This window comes from Lepus europaeus, chromosome 1, assembly GCF_033115175.1.
Source record: "Lepus europaeus isolate LE1 chromosome 1, mLepTim1.pri, whole genome shotgun sequence".
NCBI classification, from domain to species: domain Eukaryota; kingdom Metazoa; phylum Chordata; class Mammalia; order Lagomorpha; family Leporidae; genus Lepus; species Lepus europaeus.
The window spans coordinates 160,963,668-160,985,780 of NC_084827.1; the positions used below are offsets into that span (position 1 = coordinate 160,963,668).

At 48.7% G+C, this 22,113-nt stretch overlaps 1 protein-coding gene across 4 annotated transcripts in view; it reads left to right on the plus strand.

The window, feature by feature from the left end:
- Nucleotides 1-451: 451 nt before the first annotated feature.
- SMARCAL1 (SWI/SNF related, matrix associated, actin dependent regulator of chromatin, subfamily a like 1) overlaps nt 452-22,113 on the plus strand; it is a 67,703-nt gene continuing 46,041 nt past the window's right edge. The window contains exons 1-5 of one of the 4 annotated variants that reach the window (XM_062191410.1): nt 452-616; nt 8,424-9,292; nt 10,025-10,075; nt 14,927-15,157; nt 17,933-17,983. In XM_062191410.1, the coding sequence (XP_062047394.1) occupies nt 8,482-9,292; nt 10,025-10,075; nt 14,927-15,157; nt 17,933-17,983 (1,144 nt within the window). In that variant the 5' untranslated portion in view covers nt 452-616; nt 8,424-8,481. Of the gene's footprint in view, nt 617-656; nt 728-819; nt 991-8,160; nt 8,180-8,423; nt 9,293-10,024; nt 10,076-14,926; nt 15,158-17,932; nt 17,984-22,113 lie in introns of those variants that run through there. The other 3 variants (XM_062191420.1, XM_062191431.1, XM_062191439.1) reach the window with 3 other exon arrangements.

The window sequence follows — 22,113 nt, forward strand, 5'->3', positions numbered from 1 at the left end:
CCATCAATTGTAGTAAGTATTAATAACTCATTGACGTTCAGCACGATAACTGACGACAGCGATGATGACGACAATGGCAGAGATGACGACAATAATGGCGATGCTAAGGGAAGGTGGGGGTGCAGCAACAGGTGGGGTTTAAACTGCAAGGTTATCAACACCAGGAATGGATGCCTAGGGGCACTTTTTATTAAGAGCTATCAAATCAGTCTGGCTCTCTGGAATGCCCTCTGGGGACGACATGGACAACCAAGCTCCGAGAACTACAACTACCAGGGTGCACCGGTCCAGGCTCCGCCCAGGACGTTGCGCCCTCCTATTTTTCTCCGATCTGCCGGCCAAAACTACAAATCCCAGAAGGCTTTGCCGCAGCGCTCTTCCAACCGTCTCGACACTCCCACTTTTTGAAGAGAAATTGAGCTCGCGTTGCTCATCGGGAAGTGTAGTTCGGTGGTGACCGAGCGCTCCAGGCCTGGGCGCTGCACTAAGGCGAGCGAACTGGCAGCGCTTGAGTACCCGCTACGCTCACCGTCCGCCCGGAAGAGTAATCTGGTTCGGTAGGACTCTGCACTCGGGGTTGGCTGCGAATGCAGGCTCCCGCTCTAGGCCTCAGCAGGTAAGGAGGAGGACGAGACCAAACGCCAGCCTGCAGGAGGAGAGGGCAGGGTGAATCCAAGTGGTGACAGGGGTGGCAGCGGGGCGTGGCGCCCGCTTTCGCAGGGTCAAGGTAAGGCGTGCCCCGGAAATGGCGTGGAACCGAGGTTCCAGCCCAGAGGGGAAGCAGGGCATCCAGGTGGCGGGGTGGCGTTCTGACTTGGGGCTGGCCGTGGGAGTTCTCGGCCCATAGCCTGGCCGCACTGGCTGGTGGAGTCAGCTGCGCAGGCCTGGGCCTGGGGGAAAGTTAGCTGGGGTCTGCTCGGCCCCGGAACGGAGCCTCCCCTGCTCTTGGCCCCAGTGCTGGGGCTTGGAGGGGCTGGACGGCCTCTGAGGGTGGGTGTTTTGGGGGCCTTGGCCAAAGGGAGCCCCAGCCAGGCGGGGAAGGTTCACCGAATGCTGTTGGAGGACTCCCTGCCCACCGTCCCAATCGGTACTTGGCGCTCGACAGGCCATTTACTGTGACCCACTAGCAGGGAAATCGGTGTCCTGCGCCCTGGGTCGGGATGTGATGTGTTGAAAATAGCTCAGCTCGCAGGGTGCAGGAGCTGCAAAATAATCAGGTTGATCCTATTTTGGAGTAACTTCGTATAGGAAAAAATGGAAAACTGTACTGTGCTGAGTTACTACGTGTGGTTATTGATGACTGGTGTGGTTGCAGATCAGTTCTACTTTCCTTGATGTCTTTTTAAGATTCTTTTTAAAACTTATTTGAAAGGCAGAGTTACAGAGAGAGGAGAGAGAGAATCTTCTTCCATCTGCTGGTTCACTCCCCAGATGGCCACAGTGGCTGGAGCTGGGCCCATCTGAAGCCAGGAGCCAGGGGCTTCTTCCAGGTCTCTTGCATGGGTGCAGGGGCCCAGGTACTTGGGCCATCTTCCATTGCTTTCCCAAGCACATTAGCAGGGAGCTGGATCGGAAGTGGAGCAGCCAGGACTTGAATCAGTGCCCTTATGGGATGTTGGCACTGTGGAGTGTGGCTCAATCCACTATGCCACAGTGCTGTCCCCTCCTTTATGTCTTTTTGTAGTGTCTGAATTTTGTACAGTGAGCATGTATTACATTTTCTTTTGTCTTAGCCTCCCAAAGGACTTACTTAAGTGGCATCATGGGGTTGCAGTTTGGAAGGCTTGTACCAGGCCATGTGCAGACTGGTTTACCAAACACAAGAGCACTGAATGAAAGGGGGAGATTTATTGTGTGGTCTGTGTGAGCTCATGCTTTTCTCCTTCCAGCTCGGGAAGAGGCTGTTTTCACAAGTGTCATGCCCTTGGAGGTGGTCTGTTTCAGTCTGTTCCATTATCCTTTCTGGTTTAAAGTGTTGCCTTTTTCATTATCTGGTGGAGTTAGGTTGCACTGCAGAACTTTCTTGGGAATCTAATAACTCAACTTGACTAGAGCATGGGAAAGAGAAAAAGATTACAGCTAAAATATTTTCTTTTTGTTTAAATAAAGAGATTTATTAGTTTATTTGAAAGACAGAGTGAGAGAGGGAGAGAGAGAGAGAGATATCTTCCAATCACTGACTCACTCCCCAAATGGCCACAAAGGCCAAGGCTAGTCCTGGCTGAAGCCAAGAGCCAGAACTCCATCTGGGTCTCCCACGTGGGTGGCAGGGCCAAAGCACTGGGCCATCGTCTGCTGCCTTCCAGAGCACATTAGCAGGGAGCTGGATCGGAAGCTGAGCAGCCAGGACCAGAACCTATACTCAGGGCATGCCTTCCGGTAGCGTTGGTGTCATAGGCTGCACCACAACCCTGAGCCCGGGAACACCTTTCTAACTTTGGAGTTGCTTTTTGCTTTTCGTCAGGATCATTATTTGAACATGTAAAACTTATTGTCTGTTGCCGTTGATTTCTCAACAATGTTGCAGTGGACTGGTTTCTGAGAGGAGCAGCGTGGTGGGGCAAGAGGCGCGGAGTCACCACACAGACCCCAGGAGTCGGGTGAAACCAGGCTTGAGGCGAGCAGCCCGCAGACTCGTTTATTACAGTTGGAACAACATCTTATATAGCCAAGACCAGCCAATCTGGTCAAGGGGTGGTCTATGCCCCAACCACTCACAGCCTGTTGCCAGGCAGGCTCCGTTGCCAGGTGGGTTTCAAAGCCATTCCTGAGTAATTGACACTCGCTTGCCAGTGGCCACCTTGGCATGGCCTTCTCATTCCACCACATTTTCCCCTTTTCTTTTATTTTTGAGCAACGGGAGGCATGATTCTTGGCCATACCATTGTTGACCCCGTTTCCATGTGGTCTCTGTACGCAGCTGTGCCTGTCTTAGTTTGTCCCCCAGGGGATCTTACCCGTCATTTAACCAGCGCTCAAATTGAGAGACCACAGGATTGCTTGCTCAGATAGGGGTAGGAATGAGGAATAACGGTTATCAGGAATGGCATGACTGCACACAGGCTGTGTGCCATTTGAGTGGCTGACCAGAGCTAGTGGGGTACACAATGGTAACAGATATGGCGTTGGGCAGTTTCTCAGGATAGGATGATACGGCAGGTGCGTCTGCTAACAAGGCGGAGTCTCGGTCTTGTTCAGCTGGTTCTGGCTGGCTGTCAGTTGCAGGCTTGATGTTTCTGGCTGGTACCCAAATGGGCTGTTCCGCATTCTCTGGAAAGACACGAGCATATCCTCGACCTTTGGTTAGCAGAGGGTGTGTTCCCTTCCATTCTCCTGTCAGGGGGTCTTTCCATCTAACCACAGGGGCTGGGGTCTGGGATGGAAAGGATCCCTAGTGTTTATAAGCTGGGCTTATCCCTTGGGAATCAAAAGTAAGAAAATTGATAGTGAAAAGGACCTCAGTCAAAGCAAGCTGTGGGTCTGAGGGTATATGATTGTTTCTTTGTCTTTGTAAGAGATCTTTAATCGTCCTATGAGTTCTTTCAATGATTGCCTGTCCCTGTGGGTTGTATGGGATACCTGTGGCAGACTGTATGTTCCAAGATTTCAGGAAGGAATTAAATTCCTGTGATGTATACGCTGGCCAGTTATCAGTCTTTATGGTCCAGGGGACAGCAAGTACCAGCATGGCTGATTTAACTGCCTTTATCACATTACTAGCCTTTTCTCCGGATTGGGCTGTTGCAAATACAGCCTTTGAATAAATATCTACCACCACATGGACAAACTTAAGTTTACCAAAGGAGTTAATGTGGGTGACGTCCACTTGCCATAGCTTATTAGGAGCAAGGCCTCGAGGGTTCACTCCTGCTTGTTGCAGTGGGCCTAACAGGGCGAGGGATGCACGATTCTTGCAAGAGTGCACTAGGTGTTTGCATTGGCTCATTGTTAGCTCTGGGAAAGGCAATTTTATGCTGCTTGCTGACATACGAAATTTTTGGTGCAAAATACGGGCTTGTTCTAAGTGTCCAGTGGAAGCCGTGTTGCAGGAGATAAGACGATCAACTTTTTTGTTGCCTTGGAAAATAAAGCCAGGTAACCCAGTATGTGATCTTACGTGTGAGATATACCATGGGTATTTTCTGTTCTCAGTTAGCTCTTTAAGTGTTGTGAACATCTGGTCAATTGGCTTATTGGTCGGGTTAAAGACTGCAAAAGGGATCATCTTTGCTACCTGTACTGAGTATTTGCTGTCCGAAAATATATTTACTGGTCTGTCTTGGCTAAGGAGTAGAACCTTGACTATTGCTCTTATTTCTCCCAACTGTACTGATCCCCCGTGGGGTTCTACATGGATCTTATCTTTTTCTGTTAAAGATTTGATCACTATTCCAAAGAGTGACTTGTTGGCATCCGTAAACGCACATGGTGCCATGGGTATAGGTTGATTAGCAGGGAAAGCATGTTTTGGATAGTCTATCTCTAAGGTTTGTAGTGTCTGGAGTAACCTGTATGCTGGCAGGTGATTGTCAATCTGTCCTGGAAAATTTATCATTAAAGTTTGAAAGAGCATGCTATTCTGCATCAATGTCGACAGTTCTAATTGTGATAGTGGTAGGACCACTATGTCTGGCTCTGTGTTAAATATCTTATTGGTATAATATCTTAATTTAAGTCCCATCATAAGGATGGCATCTACTTTGTTTACTATTTTACGACAATCACTCCAGGCTATATGCACCCAAAAAAGTGGTCCGTGTTTTTGCCAAATAACTCCTAAGGGGGCCTTGAGAGTAGATATGGTTATGGCAAATAGAGGCACCTGAGGGTCATATCTAAAGGTCTTTAAATTTGATAACTGAGTGTTAATCTTTTCTATAGTGGATTTGGCTGCAGGTGTCAATGTGATTTTTGAAGAAGGGCTGTTTCCCTTAGTCAGTAAATCGTATAGCGATCTAAGTTCTGCAGGTGTTAGGGGAAGGAAGGGCTTCAGCCAATTGATTTGGCCACATAGTTGCTGAAGTTCATTAAGTGAGTATTTATGCTTAACTTTTAGGTTTGGGCCCATTGGAGATATATGGGAGATTTGATAACCCAAGAATTGAAAGGGAGGAAAATGTTGTACCTTTTCTGTGGCAATAGACAAACCCAGGAATTGTAAATTTCTTACTGTCTCACTTAGACAGGCATTCAGAATTGCTGCATTCTTGTGAGCAAGTAAGATATCATCCACATAATGTATGACCGAGCACTGATCTTTAAGTGTGCTGTTCGCATGAGAAACGTATCTTTGGCAAATGGCTGGGCTATTTTTCATGCCTTGTGGGAGTACTGTCCACTGGAATCTTTTTGCAGGGAGCTGGAAATTGGGCTCCCATACTGTAAAGGCAAGTAAGCCTTATCCTGCTCCGCAATGGGAATGGAAAAGAAGCAATCTTTGATATCAATGGTAACTATGTGGTATCTGTTAGGAATGGCCCTTGGATGGGGAATGCCAGCCTGGAATGTTCCCATCTTTTTTATATTTTTGTTAATGGCTCTCAAATCCTGTAGAAGCCTATATTTTCCCTGTTTCTTTGGTATCACAAAAATGGGTGTGTTATGAGGGGTTAGTGGAGGGTTCTATGTGTCCATTTTCCAATTGTTCCTGTACTAATTCTTTAAGGATGCTAAGTTTGGGTTGTATTATTGGCCACTGCTCTACCCAGATGTTTCCTGTTTTTTCCCATTCAATGGGGATTGGGCTTGGCTTTTGTATGAGGTGAACAGTGGCCCCTAGAATTGGGGGTGAATCTTACTTGTAGGTTCTCCATTAAAGCTGTTGGCTTGTGGAGATTTGTGATCCATAGTAAGGACCGCTTGCATTTGTGAGAGCACATCTCTCCCCCATAAGGTCATGGAAACCTCAGCAATTAGTGGAAAGATGGTTCCTGTATCTCCATTGTCATCTCGCCAAGTTATGGTGTGATGACCTGATCAGCCAATTTTAATCCTCCAACACCTTGGAGGTCAGGTTTGGGTACTGTCTTCCAATGTTGTATTTTTCTTGCGTCCCTAGCTTTTAAGACAGTAACATCTGCTTCCATATCAATTAAACCCACAAAGACAATGTCATCTAAATATAGGGTCAATTTCGGCCTCAGATTGAAGAGAGGCATCGACCGGTTAATGGTGGTGGGACTCCCTCTTACTTGCTGGGCTGAGGGCCGCCCCACTGGGAGTTTAAAGGTTTGGTCTTGCCCAATGAAAGCCTTTTTTACATCTGGGACACAGCGTTTTGGGCTTGCCCCATCTTTTAGCGTTTGGGCAGTTTCACCGTAGGTGTCCTATTTCCTGGCATCCCCAACAAACTGGAGGGTCATTAGACTTCTTTGTGCTCAATTTGTTAATGGCTGCAGTCAGGGCCTGTATAGGTGTATCGGCAGGGTTTACCTCCTTTGTGGCTACTATCCATTTAGAAATGTCCTCATTACGGACTGGGGCGATTGCTGCTTTTGCCTCTTTGGTAGCACCTTCCCAAGCTGATTGTTCGACCAAATTGTCTTGATCGGGGCCAGGCTGTGGTCTTTTCCCTACTGCCTCCAAGACTCTGGCAAGGAGATCGGGGAACCATTCGCCTGGGCCTTGAACCAGATTTCTAAAGAGCTGACTATAATCAGGAGGATTTATATTTTTTAAGGCTTTAATTGCCAAATCTCTGATCTGATCAAAATAGGCAACTACTCCAATGCGGGCCTGTTCCTGAGGATATATGTAGGTGCCGCGGCCTGTATGCATATCAAAGGTTACTGCTATTCCATAGGCAGCGTTATTCCTCGCCACAGTTTCAGCCTCTTCCTGATAGGAGGCTTTCCACTGTAAAAACTGTGGTCTCGACAAACATGCTTTGAGCAGTGCAACCCAGTCAAAATGAGTTTGAAGGTTTGCTGCCCATTGTTTAAGCACTTGTTCAAAGTAGGGAGAGTCAGGACCTGACTCTTGAGAAGCCTTTTTTAGCATAGTAAGGTCATTTATGGGTGTTGGAATCCAGGGCCTGAATTCTGCATCCGCTCCTACATTAACAGCAAATGTGGTGGGATGGGGTCCAGCTGCTGCCCTAAGAGCTTGGGGTGTCGGAGTACTTCCACAAATGTGGGGATCCTCACAGTGAGTTATTGTCTAGAAGTCCTCTTAGTTCATCCCACGGGTATGTGGGGGGTGGCTGACTAGGCATTGCTACCTTGTTTGCTACCTTGTTTGCTACATTGTTTTTTTCACCATCAGAGCTCTCTCTCCCTAAGTCATCAACCGTTGTCTGTGAGACAGGGACCTGGAGTGTCAGGCTCCTATCACTCACAAATTCACTATCTTTGATAATCTGCACAGGATTCTGAGAGGGGGGTATCTTTCCCATGTCTGAACGCTTAAGAGAGGCACGGCACGCCAACTCTAGCCAGAGGAAAGACACGTACAGCACTGCTGCCATAACAAAGCAAGTTCCTAGCACCTCAGCTGTGGATGGCATTTTGCAGGAGGTTTCCCTACGTTAGACAAACAGATAGTGGTGTATCAGATCGTACGTATGTCCTGTGCTTAGTGGGGGACTTCTTTGATTCGTTAGGTCAAGGCCGTATGCCCACACGGTGTCTCCGGAGCGTCACCTCTCTCGAGTGAGGGAAGATGACTTGGTTCCGAATTCTGGGATGATCAGTCCCTTATGTGAATTCGCCGGGCGAACCGAAAGTAAAAGGAGGAGCCGAGAAGCGACGTACGCTTCAGGGCGGTGTGTGCTAACCTGGGGTCACCTAGACCGAGGACAAGGACAAGGAAAGGGGCGTAGGAGGGGGTTCTGTGCTCACCCTCACAGAACCGAACAGCACACAAAACACCGAGGGGCCTTCTTGCCGAAATCCAGGGGGGACCTTGCCGAGTCCGACACGCTGTCTCTTTCTCAGTCACGTTGGCACGCCAGATGTTGCAGTGGGTTCGTTTCTGAGAGGAGCAGCGTGGTGGGGGCAAGAGGCGCGGAGTCAACACACAGACCCCAGGAGTCAGGTGAAAGCAGGCTTGAGGCGAGCAGCCCGCAGACTCGTTTGTTACAGTTGGTACATCTTATATAGCCAAGACCAGCCAATCTGGTCAAGGGACAGTCTATGCCCCAACCAATCACAGCCTGTTGCCAGGCAGGCTCCGTTGCCAGGTGGGTTTCAAAGCCATTCCTGAGTAATTGACACTCGCTTGCCAATGGCCACCTTGGCATGGCCTTCTCATTCCACCACAACTGTCCCTGGTGTGTTCTTTTCTTATAAAGGAAGCTTTAATATGTTTTTCAGTTTTGCTCCATATGTATTTCCTGGGACAATAGCTTGTTAAATCAAGGCAGGAGCATGGTGAATAACTAAACAATGTTTATTTGAGTCTTCTTTTTTTCTTTTTCTCCCCAGCTTTTGCCCACTTTGCAAGTAAAGGTTGAGATTGCTGCACAAGGATTTCCCTGTTAAAATGTCCTTGCCCCTTACAGAGGAGCAAAGGAAAAAGATCGAAGAGAATCGACAAAAGGCACTGGCTCGCAGAGCCGAGAAGTTATCAGCAGAACAGCCCCAGGGTGCAGGCGCGGGCTCCTCCACTGCCGCCGGCCCTTCCCAGTCCAAGCAGGGCCCGTCCCAGGATCGCCCAAGGGAGCCTTCTCAGCCGCTGAGCCATGGTGTCATGTTCAAGCAGCAGAATCTCAGTAGTTCGTCTCACGGTGACCAAAGACCTCAGAACCCCCTCGCTTTTCATCTTGGCACACCCAAGCTGGCAAAGGAGACAGAGAAGAGGCAAGAAGAGATGTCCACAGCCTGCCACAGCGCCCCAGATCCAATGACCCTTGCTGGGATCTCCCCTCCCTTAGCACAAAGTTCTCCAAAGGTCCCTAAGCAGCAGCTCTTGAGTTATGACTTAGGTCAAGGTCATTCTCAGGGGATCCAGTCAACACCCTTCGCTAACACAACTCGTGAGCCATTGGCCAACATAAAAAATTTCCAGAAAACTCCAGTTTCTTCTTCCAGACAGCCTTCTCAGGATCCTGACCTGGGGACCAGCACAGTATTGCCGTCCGCCTCAGGGCAGAATCTTTCTGATCCGCATTGTGGTTCAGGGGGTGTGACACCCAGGACAGAAAGACTCCAGCAGAAACTGGGGGCCTCCCTCCAAAAAGCAGTCACCTCACAGCAGGGAACCTGCATAAGGAGTGGAGATCGGTTCCAGGTGAAGATCGGGTACAACGCAGAGCTCATTGCCGTGTTTAAGAGCCTGCCCAGCAGAAGTTATGGTAATGAGTCTTTTGTTCTTCGGATGTTTTTTTTTTTTTCTTTCTAATTTTAGAGTCCCTTTGAATCTAACAGTTTCTCATAAATATGAAGAGAGTGCATTGGCACATTCCGTCCGTCTAGTTATCGCGTTTCTAGTTGAGCTGGTGTTTCCCTTTATAACAGACAGCCCCTCGAACAGCTGCCGTGCTTGGGAGCTGCTGCTTGCTCCTACGGAGAGTGCGCGAATGCTTACCTAGAAGCGCCTCTGCCAGGTGCTTTGTGTGCGTGCCAGCATTTATGCCCCGCAGCAGTTTCTGTGGAATAAGGAGATGCGATTTTTGTTTTCAAAGCCCTGGCCTTGGCTCAGCAAGGTTCAGCAGCACAGTGAAGTTGAGTGGTGTGGAGGTTAGAGTGGGGATGCGGCGACCCATGCCACACCTCCTACTCATCACACTGCTTTTCTTGACTGCCCTGGGATCAGGGAAACCCGCCTTCTAGTCCCAACTCTGTCCTCCGGGGCCTTTGTAGGTGAGGCCCATAACTTCCCTGGGCCCGAGTTGCATCGCACATGTGGAATTTAAAAATTACCTCTGTTTACTATTTGTTTTCTATGGAGATTTCATAAATCAGTTGACGCCGCCACCTGCTGCTCAGCTGCTTTGACCTTGGCATCCAACATTCACTTGGAAGACAAGCTCTTGTAGAGTGCCCAAGTACAGGTGATAACAGTGCCCACCTTTTGTTTATTTCAGATCCTGCCACCAAGACGTGGAACTTCAGCATGTCTGACTACAGTGCCCTGAGTGAGTAGGCCCACTGTGGCTCCACGTGCAGGGAGAGCCTGGCTTTGGAAACCATCTCTGGAGTGGTGGGTGTGGCCTGGCTCATGGTGTGTTGCTGTGGATTCATTCTGAGAGGAGGAGCATGGTGGGGGCAAGAGGCATGGAGTCACCACACAGACCCCGGGAGCCGGGTGAAAGCAGGCCAGAGGCGAGCAGCCCGCAGACTCGTTTATTTCAGTTACTACAGCAGCTTATATAGCCAAGGCAGCCAATCTGGTCAAGGGGCGGTCTATGCCCTGTTGCCAGGCAGTTTCCGAAGCCATCCAATCACAGCCTGTTGCCAGTCAGGCTCTGTTGCCATGTGGTTTCTGAAACCATCTAATCACAGCCTGTTGCCAGGCAGGCTCCGTTGTCATGTGGTTTCCGAAGCCATCCAATCACAGCCTGTTGCCAGGCAGTTTCTGTTGTCAGCAGCCATCTTGGCATGGCCTTCTCATTCCACCACAGTGGTGTGCATGATTTTCTAGGGAAACCTTGGAACTCACCATTGTGATGCTCCTCCTACCAAAACAGCCTAAAGAGGTGGCTCCTTGGGCAAAGGTCATTGACATTATGAGCAAAAGCTCATGGTCAGCAGGGCCTCTCATGCTGCTGGTCATGCTTAGCCCTTGAGTTATGTTCATATTATAATAGCCATTTTATAAGTGGGGAAACAGAGGCCCAAACAGGCTAAGTAGCTAACGCCATAACAACCACTTAGATTGTCCGGCAGTGCCAGGCCCTGCTCCCACACCAATCCCTACAACACTCTCCTGTGACTTAGCATGCAGGGAGGGGCGCTGCCCCACAAGCTTCCAGCCATCGCCTCGTTAGCCCCTGGGTGTTCTGCTCTGTCTTGTGAGATTTTGTTGACTGTCTTAAGCCAAGGTTCTTACCTCCTTGTCTTGGTGCCTCCTCCCACCCCCAGCAGCCATTTCTATGTTCTCTCTTCCCCCGCCTGTTCAAAAAGGGAAAAGATAAGGATGCATGTTCAGATCACTTCTGCAGATTTGGGGCCTGGGGTCGAATTCTGTGGAGTCATAGTACAGTTTCGGGGTGGGCCTGGGGGGGCAATAGAACAACTGCCTGCAGAATTTCCTGGCTCCTCCTGGGCCTGCACTTCCTGAAATGCGTGGCATTAGGGTGGTATCCCTTTGCTCTGTAGCTGCTGCGGTAGCATGCAAGGGCTGCCCTGGCACAGACGGACGTTCACTTTGTCACCGGCCAGGTGTTGGCAGGGCTGCTGAGGCCTCTCTCCAGGGTGGCAGATGGCCTTTGTGCTTGTGAATCTTTGATGTTCTTTTCTTGTTAGGACCCCAGTCAGACTGGATTAGGGCCACCTAAGGACCTCGTTTAACTTAGCATCCTTAGCGGCCTTATCTTCAAGGCCAGTTGTGTTAGGTCCTAGACATAGGAATTTTGAGAGGAACACAGTTCAGTTGGTGACTTTTTTCTTTTCTTTTATTTTTATTTTTTTTTTTTGACAGGCAGAGTGGACAGTGAGAGAGAGAGAGACAGAGAGAAAGGTCTTCCTTTGCCGTTGGTTCACCCTCCAATGGCCGCCGCGGCTGGCGCGCTGCAGCTGGCGCACCGCGCTGATCCGAAGGCAGGAGCCAGTTGCTTCTCCTGGTCTCTCATGGGGTGCAGGGCCCAAGCACTTGGGCCATCCTCCACTGCATTCCCGGGCCACAGCAGAGAGCTGGCCTGGAAGAGGGGCAACCGGGACAGAATCCAGCGCCCCAACCGGGACTAGAACCCAGTGTGCCGGCGCTGCAAGGCGGAGGATTAGCCTGTTGAGCCACGGCGCCAGCCGGTGACCTTTTTCTGGGAGACTCCTTTTTTCTTGTTTTGTTTTTTAAAGATTTATTTATTTATTTGAAAGGAACTGTTACAGAGAGAGAGAGGGAGAGACAGACACAGAGAGATCTTCCATCTGCTGGTTCAGTCCCCAGATGGCTGCAGTGGCCCGGGCTGGGCAAGGCCGAAGCTGAGAGCCAGGAGCTTCTTCCAGGGGAGACTCGTTTTTCAATCTATTTGTTCAATGTTAGGAGGAGGAGACCCAGTGCTCAGCATTATATGACTGCAGATTTTCATACCTGGTAGTATTCTCATTGCTCATTTTATGTTTGTGTTGTTCATTTTAAAGCAGTGACTTTTCCACTGTCAGTTTTGTTTGTTTTGTCTTCTTTGCACTTCTGTTCTCTAACCACAGTACTTGGTGACCTTAGATAACTTCTACTTTTGCAAATTCATTTAGGTTTCCTGTGTGATATGGTTGCTTTTTGTAATGTTTCCTATGGTTTTTGAGGACAGTGCACAAAACTTTGGGCACAGAATTCTCTAAGTAGCTTTTAGATGGATTTTACTAATGTTTTATACTCTTGATCTGATTTCTCCTGAGATCCCCTTGCAACAATTGTAGGATTGTGAATTTGTCCTTATTTCCCCAAAGTTTCAGATGGGCTCGTGATTTTTGTATCTTAGATCATACTTTTTTACCAATATAACGTATGAAGATTGTCCCTGTCAGTCTTTCTGTTATTTTGTTTTAGGTATATCTCTGGACTTTGCTTTCTTTAACCCTTTAACCCTATCCCAGGCTTATTATAGAGCATAGGAAGGTACAATAACATGTAAAGAGAAACTGCCTCCCATAATCTCCCCACTCCGTCACCTTAACATTTTGGGTTTGTTCCATGCATTAAAAGATACATGTTTCCTATATGTATGCAATTTTTCTCTTGCCTTTTTTGTTAAATTATATGTTAATGAATGTTCATAGTTAATTCTTAGTGATGAAAATGTGGGTAACTATTAAATGGACCATTATAACCTTCAAAATATGATTTCATATTATTGAACCTAATACTGTTTTTTGTATGTTTGTCTTTTCTAAAATTGTTCATAAGAAATACATGGCTATATGATATTCCATTTTATGAATGGATCATAAACTGGTTACATCATCTTCTTCCTGTTTAACTTTTACTTGCTTCCATTTGTCCCATTTTAAAGCTGACACCTTTGTGCATACATTTTTGTGTTTTCAGTTGTTAGTTGGCAAAGATTCCCAGAAGTTGAATCACTGTGATCACTCCATTTAGAGCTCTTGCTATATGACTGTGTGCCAAGTTGTTTTCCAAAAGGTTTTAGTCCCAATTAGCAATGTACTGTCTGGTTTTTTATTCCGCAATCTTGAGAAGTAAAAAATGGCTTTTTATTTCTCAATTCATGAGGCTGAACATTTCTCCACATATCCACAAATCATTTTTCCTCCTATTGGTTGCCTCTCTGTCTTCTTATTTTGTGGTCTTAATATTATTTTAAAACATGAGCTCTGTTTATATTTCTTGTAAATATCTTTACTCAATTGATTTGCTTTTTGATTCATTTTGTGTTTTTGACAGTTTAGATTTATGTAGTCAAATCTATTGATTTGACAGTCTGGGTTGAGTATTCCTTATCTGAAATGCTTGAGACTGGAAGTATTTCAGATTTGAGATTTTTAAAACTTTTACATTATGGGATATGTTGGGGTTAGGGACTGGCATTGTGGCATAGTAGGTTAAGCTTCCGCCTGCAGTGTCAGCATCCCATATGGGCACTGGTTCAAGACCTGGCTGCTCCACTTCCAATCAACTCCCTGCTAATGTACCTAGGAAAGCAGTGGAAGATGGTTCAAATCCTTGGGCCCCTGCACCCATGTGGGAGACCTAGAAGAAGCTCCTGGCTTCAGCCTGGCCCAGCCCCTGCCATTGTGGCCATTTGGGGAGTGGACCAGCATATGAAATACCTCTGTCTCTCCCTCTTTCTGTAACTCTTTCAGATAAAAATAATTGTAAAGAAAATGAGATAAGTTGGGGATGGGGTCCAGGTCTAAATACAAAATCCATTTATATTTAATATACACCTTATACACATAGCCTGAATGTTATTTTGTACAATATTTAAGTGTACTTGCATTTTGACTGCCATCTATCAGTTCAACCCAGTTGTGAATTTTCTGGGTTTTTGTTTTGTTTTGTTTTGTTTTTTATTTATTTGAAAGGCAGAACAACAGAGAGAGAGAGAGAGAGAGAGAGAGAGAGATCTTCCGTTCACTGGTTCACTTCCAAATGGCCATAACAATCAAGACTGCACCAGGCTGAAACTAGGAGCCTGGGACTCTATCTGGGTCTCCCACACGGGGGACAGGGGCTCAGGTATTTGGGCCATCTTCCACTGCAGGGAGCTGGATCGAAAGCAGAGCAGCTGGGACTTGAACTGCCAGATATGGGATGCTGGCATCACAGATGGTGGCTTAACCCATTGTGCCACAGCACCAGCCCCAGTTATGAGTTCCCCACTTTGACATCATGCAAATACTCAAAATGTTTCAGATTTTAGAGCATTCAGGATTAGAGATGCTCACCCTATAGCAGACAAAATATTGTACGAAACTGTATATGTGACTCCCCAGTCCCCCTTCTCATCCTCTCGTTCTCCAACCAGGAGACAGAGTAGGGACCTGGGAATAGGATTAAGTGAAGCTTTTTGTGGTTATGTTGACTTCAGTGGCTTCTGTGACACAGCATCAGAAGGTATCTGCTAAGTTCAGTCATCCTGGTTCGAGTCCTTCTTCTCTCTGTTACCCTCTGAATCGTGCTTTCATTTGAAATATTAAAGTAACAGAAGGCTTATATGCTATAAAAAAATGAAATTCTCAAAGTCCCAATTAAAGGTACTTGCCTGCCACACATAATTCCTCTCCCTACCCAAGCACCCAGGGCCTCCTGGAAGTCATTTCAAAGTCGTCATCTGCCTGGTCACTTCTGTCCTTTTCCTCTTTCGCAGTGAAAGCAGCCGAGCGCCTCCCAGCGGTCACCCTGCAGCCGTTGGAAGGGGCCGGAGGCAGCACGGAGCCCTCCTCCAGCACCAGGGCACTGGCCGGCCTGCCCTCTGCCCCATCGCTCGCCTTCGTCAAGGGGCGATGCATGCTCATCTCCCGGGCCCGCTTTGAGGCCGACATCGGCTACTCAGAGGACCTCATTGCACTGTTTAAGCAGATGGATTCCAGAATTTACGGCAAGTGATTGTTCTGTGTCTGATGCTGGGATGAGGGGCAGTCAGTCCGGGACCTTGGCACAGAATGTTTTATCTGTCTTTGGATATTCGAAAATGACTTTCTTTTTCTGGTCTGCTTCTGTTACTGTAACATCTCGGTTGTTCCAGAGAGTGACCCCACAGTGGGGGCTCTTTAGTCCGTGAGGCCTCCCAAAGAGAGCACCCAACCATTTTTCTCAGTCACCTGGTCCATCCAGCCCCATCTGTTTTTATTTTGGCCTTAGCACAACAGAAAAGCAGGTGGTGGCCATAAAAATAAATGCCTTTCCAAAGACTGAGACAATGGATTCCAACCTGTGGGACGCTCTTGGGGCTGTGTTCAACACAGACGGCTGGGCCTCACCCCCAGAGTTTCTCATTCTGCAGCCCCAGGATCAGAGCAAATGACCTGCTTTTCTCTCTTTTTCTATTTTACTTTTGTTTGAAAGGCAGAAAGACAGAGACAGAGAGAGATCTTCCATTCACGGGTTTACTCCCCAAATGCGTGCAACAGCTGGGGCTTGGCCAGGCCAAAGCCAGGAGCTGGGAACTCAATCTGAGTTTTCCACGTGGGTCCCTGGACCTCAGCACTTGGGCCATCACCTGCTGCCTCGCAGGGTGTGCATTAGCAGGAGGCTGGGATTGGAAGTGGAGCTGGGACTCAGTCCAGGCTGAGTGTGGGAGTGACCTGCTTTTCTGGGGGCTTCCTGGTGCTGCTGCAGCTCTTTCAGGAGGCCGTCAGGGGCTCCACGCCTGCTGCCTGTTAGCATCACTGTCTGCTCTCACCCGAGGCTGATGTCCAGTGAGGTGGGGCCTGGGCATTGGTATCATCAAATCTTCAGATGAGACTATTGATTAAGGACCATTGGCCAAAACCAAGCAGTTTTGTGCTATTGTTTGTGAGATGCCTTCAATGCCGCCTGGTCAGAATATGTGGCAGAGGCAGCTTTAGAATTCTGAGCTCCTGTGATGAACATTTAGCTTAGCGGTTAGGACACTGGTTGGAGTGCCTGTAACCTGTATCAGGTACCTGGGTTCAGTGCCTGGCTGCTGACTCCAGATTCCTGCTGGTGTAGACCTGGGAGCCAGTGGTGATGACTCCAATAATTGGGTTCCTGTTGCCCATATTGGTGACCTGGATTGAGTTCCTGGCTCCTGGAGACATTGGGGAAATGAACCGGTAGATGGAAGTGCCATCTTCCCTGCCCTCTGCCACTCCCTTCTCTGATTCTTCAAAACATTTTTTGAGAGAGAAAAAAAAAAAAGAATTCTGGATTCCTGGGTTTCTGTCTTTAGCTTGGCCCCTGGTGTTCATTAACAATATGGATCACTATTTCCCCATTCCTGATGATTCTGGTCTTTTCCTTAGGCAAGTAGAAAGCAAGCCCTTAACACTTTGTGCCTCTGAGACTCCGCATTCAGGCAGCATCCTGAAAGAAGGCTCTGTAGAATTGTTGGGGCTCCCAGGGGAAGAGGTGGTGCTGGCGGTTAATTATCATTGCTTAGCTGTGCCCACTGTCAGCTTAGGAGAGCAGGCTTTGGGTGGCGGATGCTCGTCCCAGCCTGGTGGTCAGTCCTTCTTCCCTGAGCTCTCAGATTTTGGCCTCTGCTTGCAGTGTCCCTTAAAGGGTGAATGCAGTGATCTCTGTCTGTCTCCAGTCTGAAGTGTCAGCACCCCATCCTGCCCACACCCAGCCATCCCGACATCCCAACACCGTGGTTGGATTGGCTGCCATAGCCATTAGTCGTGGGTTTTCTCATGTGCTCCTGGGCCACGGTCAGGGCCAAGCTGTTCCAAGGCAGACTCTTCCTGGACTGGTCGTGTCTGCTTCCGGTCCTGCCTCCACGTGGACTTCCTTGCTCTTTCCTGGAACCAACTCGCTGTGTCCACGATCCCTTCATGCTAACCACCTTGCTTTGGAAATGACCCCACAGTGAAGAGCTGACTTTTGCTGTTCAGATAGCATTTATCCAAGCCCAGGCTTTCTTGATTTTCCCAAAAGATACACGATGAGAGGAATGCTTGTTTGAATAATTAGCCACTGTTGGGTAGTAAGTGGCTCACCCTTCCCAGTTAATATTGTATGTCATTTATACTACACTCCACTAGTTAGCGGATAACATCCTATCAGCCGTACCGATAATTCACGGTAACTAGCCTTCTGTCAGTGCGTGCTGTTTTCTAGCTACACTGTTACAAGCATTCTGTATCGAAATTCCCCGAAATCCTCAGTAACCCTGTGAGGGAGGAGCTGTAGTGTTCTCAGTTTTCAGCGAGGGAAACTGAGGTGGAGAATTGTTGCCCCAGGTTGCACAGTTGGTAAGAGGTGGAGCTGGGGATTTGCATGTAGGAGGACTGAGCAGTCTGACCGCACACAGCTTGTTTCCCACGTACAAAATATGGCTGGTACCGCAACCTACTTTCTGAGGCTGTCAGCGGCGGCAAGGGCCCCTCTGTGACACAGTCCTACTTGAGGACTGCACGGGGGTCAGCCACGTTGTTGCGCTGTTTTGGACATTCAGGGCATTTCTGGCCTGGGCCATCCCCAGTCGTGTGTCCCCGCAGCACCTTTCATCACAGCGCTTCAGGCCAGTGTCGTCACTGCCTCTGCCGCTCTGTTTTCCCTGTCTGCCGTAGAAGCCTTGGCATCCCCAGGGCCAAACACAGGACCAGCCACTTCGGCTGGGTTAGTGGAGGTTTACGAAGCCGGAAGTAGATGAGCGTGTTGTTTGCTTATTTCTTTCTTCTCATTGCAGATGTCAAGACCAGGAAGTGGAACTTTCTCTTGGAAGAGCACAATAAACTAAGTGAGAAGCCTGCCTTGCTGCTTTTACATCATGCTGTTGCTAAGCTTTAATCACCTGCCTTGAAATTAATGTGTTTGGAAAGAACCCCCTCCTGCCTCCGCTGTGGTAACTGCAGGTGCAGGGCAGCTTATCTGTCTGCTGAGGGGGTGGCCTGCAGTAGCTCCAGCAGACACAGGCCCTCTTCTTCCTTAAGGGTGAGGTGGTGCCTGTAAAACCCCCACAGCCTGTGAAACCTTTTTGCTGCTTCTTACCAGTAGTGGAAGCGAGGGTCATGGGCTTAGATGGAAGCTGCCTTAGTCTGCTGCTGCGAACAGGCTGTCAGTTTACTTCTGTAACAGAAAGTAGTGCTTCATGATGGGCTGCACTCTGAGGTGCAGAGGTCAAGGCCAGTGGACGGAAGTGTAGGGACTGGCCAAGGGAAGGGGACCTGTGAGCAGTCACCACCCACTGCAGGAACGCGAAGCCAGTTTCGGCTTTTCATTTCTCTTCTGTGCCCTCTGCTTAGATGGGGCGATTACTTCAGATACTCCCGAGAGTCACAATCAACCTGTCCTGCAAAGCCAGTCTCCCTCTGTCTTCCAAGCTATACTGGCTGTGCGGTGGGTATGCAGCCTGCATGGGCTGTGTTCCTCCCACGTGACCCTCTGAGGGCTTAGTGGGCCTCCCCCACAGTGGAGGGAGCAGTCAGGCCAGGGAGACCTGGCCCAGCCTTGAGAGCTCCATGTCACTGGCTTTCTTGCCTATGAGGCTGGCACTTTGAAGGTGGAAGGAAAAGCTGGCTTCTTTCCCACTGTCTCTTTTGTGTGCCTTACTGCGTGGTGTCGGGTGGATAAGTTGACATTCTGGGTCCCATTTGGTCATGCAGCCCAAGAAGGGATTTGCAAGCCTTGTGTGCACTGCTGACACAGGAATAAAACACAAGGAAAGAGCGTTTGACTCCTGCAGGACAGGCTTGCTGTGAACTGCAAGATTAAATTTGAACATGAGGTGATGCTCATGTAGTACCAGTGCAAGCATTGACCTGGGACTCTGCCTGCTGCCCTTTGGAACTTGTGACTCAGAAGAAACTATTTGGCCCAAGCTGAACCTTCGAGAAGAAGCTAGATCGAGCTCTTTGCTCTTGCTTTCTTGTGTCTTTCAACCAAGAAACACATCTAAATACGTTAGCTACAAAGGCTTTGTCTTCTATGGAATGAAAAAAAGCATCAGCGAAAGCTGATGAACATGGCGTTGGAACACATGACCCATGACTCCCATGGCGTTGTGTCACGGTTCCTAATGTTTGTGGGCCAGAGAATCCTTGAAAACAATGAATTCTTCCCCCACATACCTCTCAGATGCATTTTATGGCCACATGTAATATGTCACTTTTGATGTTAAAATTTGAGTTAGGACTTCTAGATTTTGCATTTTTTTGCATGCTACTTTGTCATTACAATGTCCTGTGGCAGAGAAGGCTGTATAGGTTGGAAAAAGCTTGGGCCTGGAGGAAGGAAACAGTTGCTTTTCTTACTGGGAGTGTGACAGGGAGACAGTGAAGTCAGTAACAGATGTCACGCTAAGTTGCCACCACGTTTGTCCTGACCCGTCAAGGAATGCAGAAGCCAGCAGGGGCGGCATGGGCGATATAGCAAGGGTCTCAATTTAATTCTGAGTCCACCATTAGCACACTGTAGTCCCGGGGGCTTACGTCTTGTCTCACCCCGGGGTCTCCTTCCTCATGTGTGAAATTAGCTCCTGACCCTGAGCAAGTGAGCCTGTGTGTGTGACACTAAGCAGTGACAGCGAGACCTGAGCGTGGGACTGCTTGGTGATGTGCTGAGAGCTGTTTCTTCTAGCAAAGCCAGTCTAAGAGCTTTCCTTTTCTCTCTGCTCAAGTGACTTGGGGCCTCTTGCCCACACTGTAGTTGGCACAAGGCCTTTTGTTTTCCCCTCGCTGTCACAGTCCAGAAGGGCTCTCCACAATTTGTTCTTGTCAGCTGCTATTTGAAAACAGTAGCATCTCTCAGCTGTGTGGCTAGCAGCGCTCTGCCAAAGAGCGGTTGTGTGGAATCCACTTCTCAGTGACTCACGAAGCCAGACGGCATGTGCCCATCATGTCCCAGCGCCAAGGAAGGACAGTGGAGGCAGCTGTTGCCAAGGAGCGATGACCTCAGCACAGCAGCATGGGAGCTTGGTGGTGGCGGCCGCTAGGATCCAGGGCGGATGCTGGTGCTTCCCCCTCGAGTGGCTGAAGGAGCACAAGGCCTGCAAAGCACCACGTTCCCCGCCAGCTGCATCCTCAGCCTCCTCTCTGCTTCCATCAGGTGTCTGAGTTCTGGAGATGCCTGGGCTTGAAACGGAAATGATTTCTGGAAGTGCACAGGGTGCTGCAGCTCCTGCAGTGGGAGGAAATGAGCACGCTCAGGTGGAATTGCGATGCATGAAATGTATTTCTGCATCAGGATGAGCAGTTTATTTTATAGTAGAGCTTTCAGCCTTACCTCCTTTACCTCCGTTCTGTTCATGGAAACTGTTTCCAAAAATAGCAGGTGAGAGGCCGGGCTGGATTTTAAACATCGTGGAAACACACAGCAAGTGAATGTAGTCGTAGAAGCTCCGCCCTGTGTGTTCCTACCAGTGTTTGCAGTTTCAGTACTTTAGGAGGATGTGAAGAAAACATTTGGTCACACATGACCGTGTAGAACCATCCACTGTAGAATTTTGAATAATACTGGGCAGAAGAGCTCCTTGATTGGATACCCCTCAGTGGGTTACCGTGACTCCCAGGGTGCCCTTGAGAGAGTAGCGGGTAGAAGAGCAAGGGAAGAGCTGTCGGTCGTGGTTCCTGTGATGAGACTTTTCAAAGGAGAGTGGTGAGAGGGAAGACAGTGTTGGAGAACATAGCCTCCGGGCTGCAGGCTGTGCCCAGTGGCTTAGTGATAATTCTAACTGCAAGGATCTTTATGTCCATCATCTTTACTCTCACTTTTCAACGTTAACTTGTCATCCTGCCCCAATATCTCTGGGGCTCTTTTCTCTGTTTCTCTGCTGAATAAAGTTTTCTTTTTCTTTTCTCAATTTTAAGACCAGGTCAGACTCCATTCTTTCAAGAAGAAAAATCAGTGCAGTTGATTTGCCTTCATTTCTGTAATTTATTTTTCCCACTTGGGTTAGTGGCCCTCACTGGAAAAAGAGATCCGTCCACGCTTCGTGAGGTTTCAGACAAGCATGCCTGGCAGGAAAGTCAAGGCCCCTGAATCCAATGGCAGGTGCAAGTAGCGGCCGCTCTGAGAAGCCGTGTAGATCCCAAGCTGAGCAGGGACTGTAGAGGGCCAAGGAGTAGAATCCTAGGCTTCCTGGGCCTCGCGGTCTCTGTCCCCCGGGTGAGTGAAAGCAGCTGTAGACCCTCCATGAGTGAGTGGCACAGCTTGTGTTCCAGGAAAACTGTTGAACAAACCCAAACAGGCGGCACGCCCACTGCTAGTGCCTCTGTAGAGAACAGGTGACGAGCTAAGTCAGTCACCACGGAGACACTGCTGGGAGACACCCTGCTCGTGGGCAGATACTTGTCGTCGTAAAAAGGGTCAGATGTGCAGCTAGATCGGTTTGTGGCCTGCATGGCCCCTGCCTCTTTGTAGAGAACACTGCTTCCCTCCAGTCTTTCCCAGGAGTACCTGAGACCCTCTGGACAGAGCACAAGGTCACTGCCATCGCCAGTGGCAGCGCCACAGTCACAGAACCCATCGACATGAAGTTTAAGAAGGAAACAAGACAAGATTTATTCCCCTGAGGACTTGCTTACTTAGGGGTTGTTCTGGGCTGATTTTTTTTTTTTTTTTTTTTTTAAGGAATTTGAATCCTTACTTATTTGAATGGAACTTTTAAAATACCACTTCAGGTTAGAAAAAGGAAACAGTTGCCAGTTCTTCCCAGTGTTTGTGCAGCCTAGCAAGGCCACTGCGTCACCGTGCCCTGCTTGTTTTCAGAAATCAAGGACGAGAGGGGAAGGCAGTTCTCCAGGTTCATGGGCATCAGCCCCTGGTGTGCCCTCCAGTTAGCACTTTCAGAAGCTGGCCTGTAGCAGAATCACAGCTTTTGCTTTGTCCCAGAGCCCCTTCTCCTCCTGCAGCTCTTGGTGCCATTAACAG